Genomic DNA, 13,783 nt, shown 5'->3' with positions numbered 1-13,783 from the left:
CCCTCCCTCCCTCCTTTCTTTTTTATTTTATTTTACTTTATCTTCTTTCTTTCTTTTTTTCCTTCCTTCCCTCCTTCCTTCCTTGCTCCCTCCCTCCCTCTCTCCTTCCTTTCTTTCTTTCCTTCTACTTCTACTAATTCTTTCTTTGTACTTTTTCTCCCTTTTCTTCTGAGCCGTGCGGATGAAAGGTTCTTGGTGCTGCAGCCAGGAGTCAGGACTCTGCCTCTGAGGTGGGAGAGCCAACTTCAGAACACTCGTCAAGAAGAGACCTCCCAGCCCCACATAATATCAAACGGCGAAAATCTCCCAGAGATCTCCATCTAAACGCCAGCACTCAGTTTCACTGAACGACCAGCAAGCTACAGTGCTGGACATCCTATGCCAAACAACTAGCAAGACAGGAACACAACCCCACCCATTAGCAGAGAGGCTGCCCCAAATCATAATAAGTCTACAGACACCCCAAAACACACCACCAGACGTGGACCTGCCCACCAGAAAGACAAGATCCAGCCTCATCCACCAGAACACAGGCACTAGTCCCCTCCACCAGGAAGCCTACACAACCCACTGAACCAACCTTAGCCACTGGGGACAGACACCAAAAACAACAGGAACTACGAACCTTCAGCCTGCAAAAAGGAGACCCCAAACACAGTAAGATAAGCAAAATGAAAAGACAGAAGAACACACAGCAGATGAAGGAGCAAGATAAAAACACACCAGACCTAACAAATGAAGAGGAAATAGGCAGTCTACCTGAAAAAGAATTCAGAACAATGATAGTAAAGATGATCCAAAATCTTGGAAATAGAATAGACAAAATGCAAGAAACGTTTAACAAGGACCTAGAAGAACTAAAGATGAAACAAACAATGATGAACAACACAATAAATGAAACGAAAAATACTGTAGATGGGATCAATAGCAGAATAACTGAGGCAGAAGAACGGATAAGTGACCTGGAAGATAAAATAGTGGAAATAACTAATGCAGAGCAGAATAAAGAAAAAAGAATGAAAAGAACTGAGGACAGTGTCAGAGACCTCTGGGACAACATTAAACACACCAACATTCGAATTATAGGGGTTCCAGAAGAAGAAGAGAAAAAGAAAGGGACTGAGAAAATATTTGAAGAGATTATAGTTGAAAACTTCCCTAATATGGGAAAGGAAATAGTTAATCAAGTCCAGGAAGCACAGAGAGTCCCATACAGGAAAAATCCAAGGAGAAATACGCCAAGACACATATTAATCAAACTGTCAAAAATTAAATACAAAGAAAACATATTAAAAGCAGCAAGGGAAAATCAACAAATAACACACAAGGGAATCCCCATAAGGTTAACAGCTGATCGCTCAGCAGAAACTCTTTAAGCCAGAAGGGAGTGGCAGGACATATTTAAAGTGATGAAGGAGAAAAACCTGCAACCAAGATTACTCTACCCAGCAAGGATGTCATTCAGATTTAATGGAGAAATTAAAACCTTTACAGACAAACAAAAGCTGAGAGAGTTCAGCACCACCAAACCAGCTCTACAACAACTGCTAAAGGAACTTCTCTAGGCAAGAAACACAAGAGAAGGAAAAGACCTACAATAACGAACCCAAAACAATTAAGAAAATGGGAATAGGAACATACATATCGATAATTACCTTAAATGTAAATGGACCAAATGCTCCCACCAAAAGACACAGATTGGCTCAATGGATACAAAAACAAGACGCATATATTTGCTGTCCACAAGAGACCCACTTCAGACCTAGAGACACATACAGACTGAAAGTAAGAGGATGGAAAAAGGTATTTCATGCAAATGGAAACCAAAAGAAAGCTGGAGTAGCAATTCTCACATCAGACAAAATAGACTTTAAAATAAAGACTATTACAAGAGACAAAGAAGGACACTACATAATGATCAAGGGATCGGTCCAAGAAGAAGATATAACAATTGTAAATATTTATGCACCCAACATAGGAGCACCTCAATACATAAGGCAAATACTAACAGCCATAAAAGGGGAAATCAACAGTAATACATTCATAGTAGGGGACTTTAGCACCCCACTTTCACCAATGGACAGATCATCCAAAATGAAAATAAAGAAGGAAACCCAAGCTTTAAGTGATACATTAAACAACATGGACTTAATTGATATTTATAGGACATTCCATCCCAAAACAACAGATTACACATTTTTCTCAAGTGCTCATGGAACATTCTCCAGGATAGATTATATCTTGGGTCACAAATCAAGCCTTGGTAAATTTAAGAAAATTGAAATTGTATCAAGTATCTTTTCCTACCACAACGCTATGAGGCTAGATATCAATTACAGGAAAAGATCTGTAAAAAATACAAACACATGGAGGCTAAACAATACACTACTTAATAACAAAGTGATCACTGAAGAAATCAAAGAGAAAATCAAAAAATACCTAGAAACAAATGACAGAGGAGACACGACAACCCCAAATCTATGGGATGCAGCAAAAGCAGTTCTAAGAGGGAAGTTTATAGCAATACAAGCCCACCTTAAGAAGCAGGAAACATCTCGAATAAACAACCTAACCTTGCACCTCAAGCAATTAGAGAAAGAAGAACAAAAAAACCCCAAAGTTAGCAGAAGGAAAGAAATCATAAAAATCAGATCAGAAATAAATGAAAAAGAAATGAAGGAAGCGATAGCAAAGATCAATAAAACTAAAAGCTGGTTCTCTGAGAAGATAAACAAAATTGATAAACCATTAGCCAGACTCATCAAGAAAAAAAGGGAGAAGACTGAAGTCAATAGAATTGGAAATGAAAAAGGAGAAGTAACAACTGACACTGCAGAAATACAAACGATCATGACAGATTACTACAAGCAACTCTATGCCAATAAAATGGACAACCTGGAAGAAATGTACAAATTCTTAGAAAGGCACAACCTGCCAAGACTGAATCAGGAAGAAATAGAAAATATGAACAGACCAATCACAAGCACTGAAATTGAAACTGTGATTAAAAATCTTCCAACAAACAAAAGCCCACGACCAGATGGCTTCACAGGCGAATTCTATCAAACATTTAGAGAAGAGCTAACACCTATCCTTCTCAAACTCTTCCAAAATATAGCAGAGAGAGGAACACTCCCAAACTCATTCTATGAGGCCACCACCCTGATACCAAAACCAGACAAGGATGTCACAAATAAAGAAAACTACAGGTCAATATCACTGATGAACATAGATGCAAAAATCCTCAACAAAATACTAGCAAACAGAATCCAACAGCACATTAAACGGATCATACACCATGATCAAGAAGTGGGGTTTATTCCAGGAATGCAAGGATTCTTCAATATACGCAAATCTATCAATGTGATTAACCATATTAACAAATTGAAGGAGAAAAACCATATGATCATCTCAATAGATGCAGAGAAAGCTTTTGACAAAATTCAACACCCATTTATGATAAAAACCCTGCAGAAAGTAGGTGTAGAGGGAACTTTCCTCAATATAATAAAGGCCGTATATGACAAGCCCACAGCCAACATCATCCTCAATGGCGAAAAACTGAAAGCATTTCCACTAAGGTCAGGAACAAGACAAGGTTGCCCACTCTCACCACTCTTATTCAACATAGTTTTGGAAGTTTTAGCCACAGCAATCAGAGAAGAAAAGGAAATAAAAGGAATCCAAATCGGAAAAGAAGAAGTAAAGCTGTCACTGTTTGCAGATGACATGATACTATACATAGAGAATCCTAAAGATGCTACCAGAAAACTACTAGAGCTAATCAATGAATTTGGTAAAGTAGCAGGATACAAAATTAATGCACAGAAATCTCTGGCATTCCTATATACTAATGATGAAAAATCTGAAAGTGAAATCAAGAAAACACTCCCATTTACCATTGCAACAAAAAGAATAAAATATCTAGGAATAAACCTACCTAAGGAGACAAAAGACCTGTATGCAGAAAATTATAAGACACTGATGAAAGAAATTAAAGATGATACAAACAGATGGAGAGATATACCATGTTCTTGGATTGGAAGAATCAACATTGTGAAAATGACTCTACTTCCCAAAGCAATCTATAGATTCAATGCAATCCCTATCAAACTACCACTGGCATTTTTCACAGAACTAGAACAAAAAATTTCACAATTTGTATGGAAACACAAAAGACCCCGAATAGCCAAAGCAATCTTGAGAACAAAAAATGGAGCTGGAGGAATCAGGCTGCCTGACTTCAGACTATACTACAAAGCTACAGTAATCAAGACAGTATGGTACTGGCACAAAAACAGAAAGATAGATCAATGGAATAGGATAGAAAGCCCAGAGATAAACCCACGCACATATGGACACCTTATCTTTGATAAAGGTGGCAGGAACGTACAGTGGAGAAAGGACAGCCTCTTCAATAAGTGGTGCTGGGAAAACTGGACAGGTACATGTAAAAGTATGAGATTAGATCACTCCCTAACACCATACACAAAAATAAGCTCAAAATGGATTAAAGACCTAAATGTAAGGCCAGAAACTATCAAACTCTTAGAGGAAAACATAGGCAGAACACTCTATGACATAAATCACAGCAAGATCCTTCTTGACCCATCTCCTAGAGTAATGGAGATAAAAACAAAAATAAACAAATGGGACCTAATGAAACTTCAAAGCTTTTGCACAGCAAAGGAAACCATAAACAAGACCAAAAGACAGCCCTCAGAATGGGAGAAAATATTTGCAAATGAATCAACTGACAAAGGATTAATCTCTAAAATTTACAGGCAGCTCATGCAGCTCAATAACAAAAAAATAAACAACCCAATCCAAAAATGGGCAGAAGACCTAAATAGACATTTCTCCAAAGAAGATATACAGACTGCCAACAAACACATGAAAGAATGCTCAACATCATTAATCATTAGAGAAATGCAAATCAAAACTACAATGAGATATCATCTCACACCAGTCAGAATGGCCATCATCAAAAAATCTAGAAACAATAAATGCTGGAGAGGGTGTGGAGAAAAGGGAACCCTCTTACACTGTTGGTGGGAATGTAAATTGATACAGCCACTGTGGAGAACAGTATGGAGGTTCCTTAAAAACTACAAATTGAACTACCATATGACCCAGCAATCCCACTACTAGGCATATACCCTGAGAAAACCATAATTCAAAAAGAATCATGTACCAAAATGTTCATTGCAGCTCTATTTACAATAGCCCAGAGATGGAAACAACCTAAGTGTCCATCATCGGATGAATGGATAAAGAAGATGTGGCACAGATATGCAATGGAATATTACTCAGCCATAAAAAGAAACAAAATTGAGCTATTTGTAATGAGGTGGATAAGCCCAGAGTCTGTCATACAGAGTGAAGTAAGTCAGAAGGATAGAGACAAATACCATATGCTAACACATATATATGGAATTTAAGGGAAAAAAATGTCATGAAGAACCTAGGGGTGAAACAGGAATAAAGACACAGACTTACTAGAGAATGGACTTGAGGAAAAAAAAACACACACACACACACACAAAACAGCAGCCATCCTATAAGAAGAGAAGGGTGGGGAAGAGAGAAGGGCCCGCCCACCTACTGAGCATCAACTGTGATCAGGACTGAGCTGGGCCTTTCACACATGATTTTTCTTCTCATCCTTTAATCAGTCACGTCAGGCAGGTTGTTACTGAGTTCACACACGGGGACAGGGAGGCTTGGAGAGGTGACGAACTCACCAAGGACCCATCCAGAGACAGGTAAAGGTGGCAAGCGCCCCAGAAGCCTAAGCCCTTTCTGTGACAGCAGGCACTTCTGCTCCTGGTGCTGGGACCACACCTGAATTTGGTGTCAGGAACCTGTTTCAAGAAAATATCATTCGCTCTATTTCTTCACAATTCCTCCCTCTCTGCTGGACATTTCCACTCAACCTCTGACATGTTGAATCTTGTTACCCCAAAAGCCCAGTGTCCCCTCCAGGATGAGCCTTCTCTCCCATCCCGTGCTCCGGGACCCTGCCACCTTCGCCTGCTCATTCTACTGCCCCCACAGCACCGCCACGCCCACAGGCTCCCCACCACCGCCACGCCCACGGACTCCGCACCACCGCCACACCCACGGGCTCCGCACAGCACTGCCACGCCCACGTGCTCCTCCGTCAGCTGCCACATCGTCGTACTCTGCCCCACCCCTCAAACGCTGCATCATACTGCTCCTACCACCTCCCTCACTGCGCTTTTTGGTCCCTGCAGTTGGCTACTCTGCCTTTGTCTGCCTCAGTAATATTGGGAAGCCCCAGGCTGCCTTTCTGAACCCTCTTCTTAGCTCACTCTGCACCCAGACCCCTTGAGAATCTGACGAAAGTCATGAGATTTTTTTTTTTTTTTCTCTAGAAAATCGCCCATGCACAGCACATGCACTGACATGCTATCTCACGGAGTCGCCCGCTGCCTCTCCCTCTCATCCTTTAGGTGTAGAGCCTGCTTTAATCAGTGAGGTTCTTGGACTCCAGATTGACACCATTTCTGGACAATGTCCTCATCTATGGCTCCTTAGACCTCCATCAGCATCCAGACCCTTTCCTGAGCTCAGACCCTGATTTCAGACTCCGCTGGACAGTCTACATTATGGTCCCATGGGGCTCAAATGCAGCCTGTCCAGGTGAGTCTGCTATCATGCTCCCAACGCCCTCCCCTGTCTCTTCTCCCCCTCTTAATGGTACGCACCATGCTGAAAACCTGGTTGCTTTCCTTCATGAGTTTTTTCTCTTTCATCACCTGTGGCGTGGACTGCTAAGAGCCCCCCCAGTAACTGTGCACACCTACTTTCATAGTTATAAGTGTTTTACTTTTGTACATGGCGTTCAGCTCAAGACTACATTTCCCTTGCAGGAAGGGGCAGCCATATGACTAAGTTCTGACCGATAGAAAGTGAACAGAAATGATATGTATAGCTCCTAGGTCATGCCTTGAAAAAGAAGGACTGAGCCCTTCCTCCTTTCCTTTGGCTGGAATATGAATGTGAAGGCAGGAGATGGAGCAGCTATTTTAGCCATGAGATGGTAACCATGGATTGAGATGGCAGAGCAATTAGATAGATGGGATCTCAGTCCCTGATATACCACCCTTCCAGCTCTAGATGGAAAATAAACCTTCATCTTATTTAAGCTCTTGCTTTTTGGGGCTCACTTTGTTGTGACCTAACCCATATAGTGACGGCCCCATTGTGTTACCCCACTTACCAATGTAATCAATCCATCACCATGTTTTACCAGTTTTACTCCTTACATAACTTTTGATGCAGTCTCCTCTTTCAGTCCTCACTGTCTGGTCTTAGCTCAGGCTTTCAACATCTCCCATCTGAGCTATTGCTATACTTTTTTTATTAGGTCTCCGTACCCTCACCCCCTCCTCCCAAGCAATCCATCTTCCGTACTGCTGCCAGAGCCATCCATCATCTACACCAGTGTTCCTCAACTTCAGCACTCTTGACATCTCAGCCCAGATTACTCTTTGTTGTGGAGGGCTGTCCTGGGCACTGGAAGCTATGTAGCAACATCTCTGGCCTGTACTCACTTAACGCTACTTGCATTCTCCAAGTTGTGACAACCAAAAATGTCTTCAGTCATTACCAAATGTCCCCTGAGAGGGTGGCAAAATCACCCTTGGTTGAAAACCACTGCCCTACACCAACCTGACCACATCTCTCCTTGGCTGAACCCTTCCATGGCCCTCCATTACCTACAGAATGAGTCCAGTTGGTGGGTCCCTTCATACAGTACCTCCTGCATTCCCCCTGGATGGTGTTCCTGCAGAGCCCTCACACACACCCTGCCCTCTGGTTATCTGGAACTATTTGACACATGCTCCATGTACCATGGTCCTTGGTGCCTTTTAGCTTTTGCAAATGCTATTTGTTCTTCCCAGTGTGCCCAAATGCCTGCTCATCCTACCAGGCTTAGACCAAGGGTCACCTCCTTGGGGGAGCCTTTCTCCCATGGCTCAGGCAGGCTGGGCGGCTCCCTTGTGTGGCCCCATCTCATACATGCCTTGCACTTGAATATGACTGTTCATGTGTTTGAGTCCCCTTCAGACAAATTCACTTCTGTATACGGGCCCTTGGCTGGGCCTGACCTTTAATGAACGCTTGGTTTGCTGAGCTGGGGCTCCAAGCTGAGCAACCAGGATGGTGGAGGGAAGGAACTATATGAGGTGTCCAAAGGTGCAGGAGAGGAAGGGGCTTGGAATGAGGTGAGCCTGTTCATGGATCCCAAATGTCTGAGGGGCTGGCCTGTGGGCGAGGGCAGGGACGATGGGGCCTGAAATGGGGAAGAGAACCATCTGTAGAGGGTCCAGGGAGCCAGGATTCAATGTAATATAAAGAAACATTTAAAAAAACTAGAATTTTGTTTTTTGTCTTAAAATAGTTGTCCTAATGATCAATTAGATGAAATTCAGGAATGTATGTTTATTTATTTATTTATTTTTTTAAAAATTTTTAAAATTATAGTTGGATTTACAATATTGTGTAAGTTTCAGGTGTACAGCACAGTGATTCAGTTATATATCTATTCTTTTTCAGATTCTTTTCCCTTACAGGTTATTACAAAATACTGAGAATAGTTCACTGTGCTGTACAGTAGGTCCTTGTTGGTTTTCTATTTTATACGTAGTAGTGTGTATATGTTAATCCCAGCCTCTTAATTTATTCCTCCCCCAACCCCCCCTTTCCTCTTTGGTAACCATAAGTTTGTTTTCTGTGTTTGTGAGTCTTTCTGTTTTGGAAATAAATTCATTTTTGTCTTTTTTTTTTTTTTTTTTTCTTTCCTCTTTGGTAACCATAAGTTTGTTTTCTGTGTTTGTGAGTCTTTCTGTTTTGGAAATAAATTATTTTTTTTTTTTTTTTTTTTTTTTTTTTAATGCAACATAAAGCAACAGATAGTTCTAAACTATCCTCATTCATCACTACTCCCTACCCCCACTACTGGAGCAGTTTTGTGTGTATCCTTCTAGATCTTTTTCTGTGCATTTATATAATAGATATAGACAAAGATACACTTGTGTGTACATGTAAACACACACACACACAGATATATAGCTGTTTGAAATTTTCTCTCACCTGCACTCTTCTCTCTTGTTCCTCCTTATCTGTGTTGGGAAAGGTTTTTTATAAAACGGAGTAAGTGGACAGAGACTTAGGTGGTGGCCACATCCCAGTCCTGTTATGAGAGTCTGTCTACGTGAGCACAAGGGATGCCTGTGTGTCTTTGAGATTCACTGCTCTGAGGAACCACCTAAAATTCCTCCTTCAGAGAACAGCTGGGGCTATGGGAATGAGCTGGGAACCACAGCCATGCATCTGGAGCTCAGGGGTGTGGCCTTCTCTGCCTCCAAGACAGCTGGGCCACTGAGAGGGGAGCAGCAGGTGAGGGCAGAACAGGGCCACCTGGGGAAGGTGAGAAGTTGGGGGACAGGCAGAGACAAGAGCCCTGGGTGCCCATCTCAGGCTGACTCCATGGGCACTGAAAGGGCCATGCGATGGGAAAACTGAAGTTTTGTACCATCTGGCTTTTTGCGTGATCATGATCAACAAATAGAAAGAGTGCTTTCTTAAAACCAATAAGTGCAATCATATTATATATATATTAGCCTGCTTAAAACATCATATACATTTTTCTTTCTCAGCGAATAAAGGTGAACCCCCTCTTTTAAATTAGCTACTTGGTATGGGTTTTCGTGGTGCAGGGAATCATTGTCTTATGGACGGACATCTGCATTGTTTACAAAGATCTGTTACTGCCAACGATGCTTGAACATATAGCTTCATGCCCACATGATCCTGTCAGTGAATGTGGCACTGATGCTGGTTTACATGTTTTGAATTTTGATATCTGCTGCTCCACCAATTTATATTCCCATTAACAGTGTGTGAGACCACCAGCATCCTTGCCAAGCCTGGGTGTCTCCATCTTTTTTATTCTGTCAATCTACCAGAGGACCTCATGGTGCAGTACTGACAGCCCCATCCTGCAAGTAGACCAAGTGGGTCATAACTTCACCTCTTGAGGGTGAGGTGGAGGGGCTTCCTCCCCAGTGGGGAGGCTGGCTGGTATGGTTTGCAGTTCCCTGGATTCTGTGCTTATTCACCAAACTAGAGAAACATGCGTGGGTGGGAGTGCTGAGTTCTCTGAACCCCGAGGCAACCTGGTCCTTCTGGTACTCCCAGAGGGGCTGGAAAGTGAACCCTGAGCTTTACAGGACCTGTGGGTAGTGAATCAGCCCTTTACTTTCACCAATAATAGATTTCACTTCTGGGGACTGAGTGGGGTCATTTTGCTTTCTCTGTAGCGGAGAGTATGCTTCTCCATGAAAGAGGGGCTCAGTGAGCGGAAGCTCTGAGGTCCTATAGCTGGATCCCGACAGACACTCTTATTTTTTTATTTTTTTAATAGAAGTATAGTTGACTTACAATGTTGCATTACTTTCAATTGTATAGAGCAAAGTGATTCGGTTATACACATATATATGTATATATCTATATTCTCTTTTTTTCAATTCTTTTCCATTATCGGTTAGTACAAGATGTTGAATTTAGTTCCCTGTGCTATACAATAAATCTTTACACTCTTAATCTGGGGAATGGACCTTCCTGCACGGCCTGGTTACTGTATTGAAACCCGTTTCTTTTCATGAGGACCAAAGAAAATGAGAGAAGTGCTTTGAAAACTGCAAGCACCCAAGGGTCCTCCATGAAACCTGGAAACCCTGTGGTACTGTACCTCCTGCAGCGTGGCTCTGACTGTGCCCCTCGCCTCCTCCAAAACCTGCGGTGGCTCCCTCCTGCCTGCAGAGAGACATCCCACTCCTCAGGGAGGCATCCCAGCCCTCCCAGCTGGGTCTGTCCCACACCCTGGGCTCTAGCCACACACAGTGTTTGGTTGTGAGCTCTCTCGCCTTCTTGCTCTGACTCCGTGATTTTCCTTAACTCCCCCCTCATTTCCAGATCCTGTTCATCTTTTTTTTTTTTTTTTTTTTAATTAAAAAAAATTATTTCCTTCTTTATTTTGGCTGCGCCACCTGGCTTGCAGGATCTCAGTTCCCCAACCAGGAACTGAACCTGGGCCACGGCAGTGAAAGTGCCGAGTCCTAACCACTGGACCACCAGGGAATTCCCCCTGCTCACATTTTCAAGACACCTTTTACGTGAAACTCAAGCCCTATCCCTTCAAATGCACCCACAGGTATCAACCTTACCTCAAGGAAGCTTCTGTCAGTGACTTCACTCCCCTCGTCCCTGCCTAACCCTTCGTCTCCACCAATCCCAGCACAACCGCACTTCTATCTACAGTATTATGTGTGTCCAAGCACACAATGTGGTGGAAATAGCATACAATCCACAGTCTAGGATTTGAATCCTAGTTCTGCCACGTAGTGTGTGATCTTGGGGAAATTAGTTAACTGCCCAGGGCCTCAGTTTTCCTATTTGTGAAGTGGGGGCAATTACTCCCACTTGCAGGATTATTTGGTAATCAGTGGTTCTCAGTTGTGTGTGTGTGTGTGGTGTGTGTGCATGTGTGCTGACTCCCCAGGGGACATTTGGCCCTGTGTAGAGACATTTTTGGTTGTCACAACTTGGGAGGGATGCTACTGGCATCTAGTGGGTAGAGGCCAGGGATGCTCTAAGTAGCCTATGATATATAGGACAGCTCCCTACGACAAAAAATCCTCTGGCCCCAAATGTCAATAGTGGTGAGGCTGAGAAAGCCGGTGTAGATGAATTAAAGTAATAAGGTGCTCTGGGCTTTCTGGCTCACAGTAGGTGCTTCCTGAACAGCCTTTCTTTCTTCCTGCCCGCTGAGTGTCAGCTCTTTATGGGCAGGAAACGTATCTGACTCATCCCTGTGTTGTCTGGAGCTCCCAGCTTAAGGCCTAGCACAGGGCGGCTGAATGTCAGGATTGGGAAGGAAGGAAAGAAGGTAAAGAGGGAATATTCTTATCCTTGCAGGTTCTGTGGAAAGGCAGTTGAAGACCCGAATGTGGGGATATGGAGGCTCCAGGGGAGTAAGAGGGAGGGAGTTTTCCACGTGGACTATTATTTGGAAGGAAGGCTGGTGGCTGAAGAGATGGGCTGGGTGCTGTGTGGAGACCCCCTCCAAGTACCCTGCCCCTTTTGGGCCAGCATATCTTAATGGACAGGGCACTTTTTGTTTCTGCCTCTGAATCATGGGGCCACGGTGAGGAGGAATGTGGCATGATTCAGGCTGAAGGGCTTGACCGTGGCAAGCTCCCCAAATGACTGTTTCAGTAATAACACTACGCACTTTTATGTTTTCCTTTCATCACAGCTCTCAAAGCACAGTGCAAACGTTAATTAAGGCTTTCAGCATGCCATGAGGCACTGTGTGTAAATATTACTCTCCCCACTTGGCTGAGAGGGTAAACTGAGCCGGGGGAGGGCAGGTGGCTTAATCCAGTGTGGCTCGTACCTTGTTGAGGCTCCACCTTGGAGAAGTTGGGGTTTAACAGCCTCCCTTCCCCTCCAACTATGACTTCTTTCTCTCCTTCCCAGGCCCTCTTGGTGATACCATGAGTAGAAATGGTTTCTTATTTCCCACTGGGGCAGCAGGACGACAGCTCCAATGCAGAGGTGCAGGGCATAGGGAGCTCCTCATTCAGATATATCCCTTCACTGCCATGTGTCACCACTTCTGGGAGGGGGCAGTGAGGGGACAGAGGATGATGTCAGAAGGCAATCGAAACATTGTTTTTTTGTGTGTGTGGTACGCAGGCCTCTCACTGTTGTGGCCTCTCCCGCTGCGGAGCACAGACTCCGGATGTGCAGGCTCAGCAGCCATGGCTCACAGGCCCAGCCGCTCCGCGGGATGTGGGATCCTCCCGGACCGGGGCACGAACCCGTGTCCCCTGCATCGGCAGGCGGACTCCCAAGCACTGGGCGACCGGGGAAGCCCGAAACATTGTTTTTACGGACTTCCCTGGCAGTCCAGTGGTTAAGACTCCAGGCTTCCTCTGGAGGGGGCACAGGTTTGATCCCTGGTGGTGGAACTAAGATCCCACATGCCCCGTGGAACGGCCAAAAAATTAAAAAAAAGAAAGAAAGAAAAGAAAAGAAACATTGTTTTTAGGAGGGACACTGGGGGTAACTTTATCTTTCCTCGGAATTTTTCCAAAACCTTAACAACAGGTGAATCGGGTTAAGCAAATAAGAGGGTTCCTTGTATTGTTCCTGCAAATGTTCTGTAAATTTGAAATTACTTCCGAATAGAAAGTTTAAAAGGAAAAGAACGGATGTCTTTTCTAGAACCGCAGTGGCCAATGCAGCAGAGAGAGTCCAAAAGAAACACTGGAGGAAAAGAGATAAGAGGAAAATGTGTTCTTAAAAAAGAAAAAAAAAATCCAAAACACTGGCAGAAGGAAACCCCTTCCGCTGAGCGCACAGGCTTGCCTCCTTGGGTGACACCGCACCTCTGTCCTCGCACGTCGGGGCGCTGCAGTGGCGCGCGTGCCCCTCCCCGCCACCGCGCCGACACTGCCCCTGGTGGTGACTCACGCCGGGCATCCTTTAAATACGGGGAGGGCCCGGCGAGCCGCACTCATGCAGCAGCCGTGAGCCGTCCCACGTCCTCCTCTCTGGCTCCCTCTGGTTGACGGCCGCCGGCCGAGCGCTGAGCTGCTGGTAAGTAGGAAGGCTGGCCTCCTGCCTCCTCCCTCCCTCCCACCGGCCTGGAAGGACCCGGCTAGCCTCCCCCTCCTTTTTTGCT

The 13,783-nt window shown here is 44.1% G+C and overlaps 1 protein-coding gene and 1 non-coding gene across 2 annotated transcripts in view; one reads left to right on the top strand and one right to left on the bottom strand.

Moving 5' to 3' along the window:
• The window catches only part of GP5 (glycoprotein V platelet), a gene marked incomplete at its 3' end in the record, with an annotated part of 47,971 nt that overhangs the window by 30,106 nt on the left and 4,082 nt on the right, over positions 1-13,783 (top strand). Inside the window, exon 5 of the mRNA XM_007453142.1 lies at positions 9,317-9,459. Within this exon, the coding sequence (XP_007453204.1) occupies positions 9,317-9,459 (143 nt within the window). The remainder of the gene's footprint in view (positions 1-9,316; positions 9,460-13,783) is intronic.
• On the bottom strand, positions 11,101-11,172 carry TRNAE-UUC (transfer RNA glutamic acid (anticodon UUC)). Its single transcript has one exon. It is a non-coding gene; the product is annotated as a tRNA-Glu (tRNA).

The sequence above is a fragment of the Lipotes vexillifer genome, unplaced genomic scaffold (assembly GCF_000442215.2).
Source record: "Lipotes vexillifer unplaced genomic scaffold, Lipotes_vexillifer_v1.1 scaffold1828, whole genome shotgun sequence".
Classification (NCBI taxonomy): Eukaryota; Metazoa; Chordata; class Mammalia; order Artiodactyla; family Lipotidae; genus Lipotes; species Lipotes vexillifer.
The sequence above is the reverse complement of the archived record's forward strand: the minus strand, read 5'-3'. Positions and strand labels throughout refer to the sequence as shown.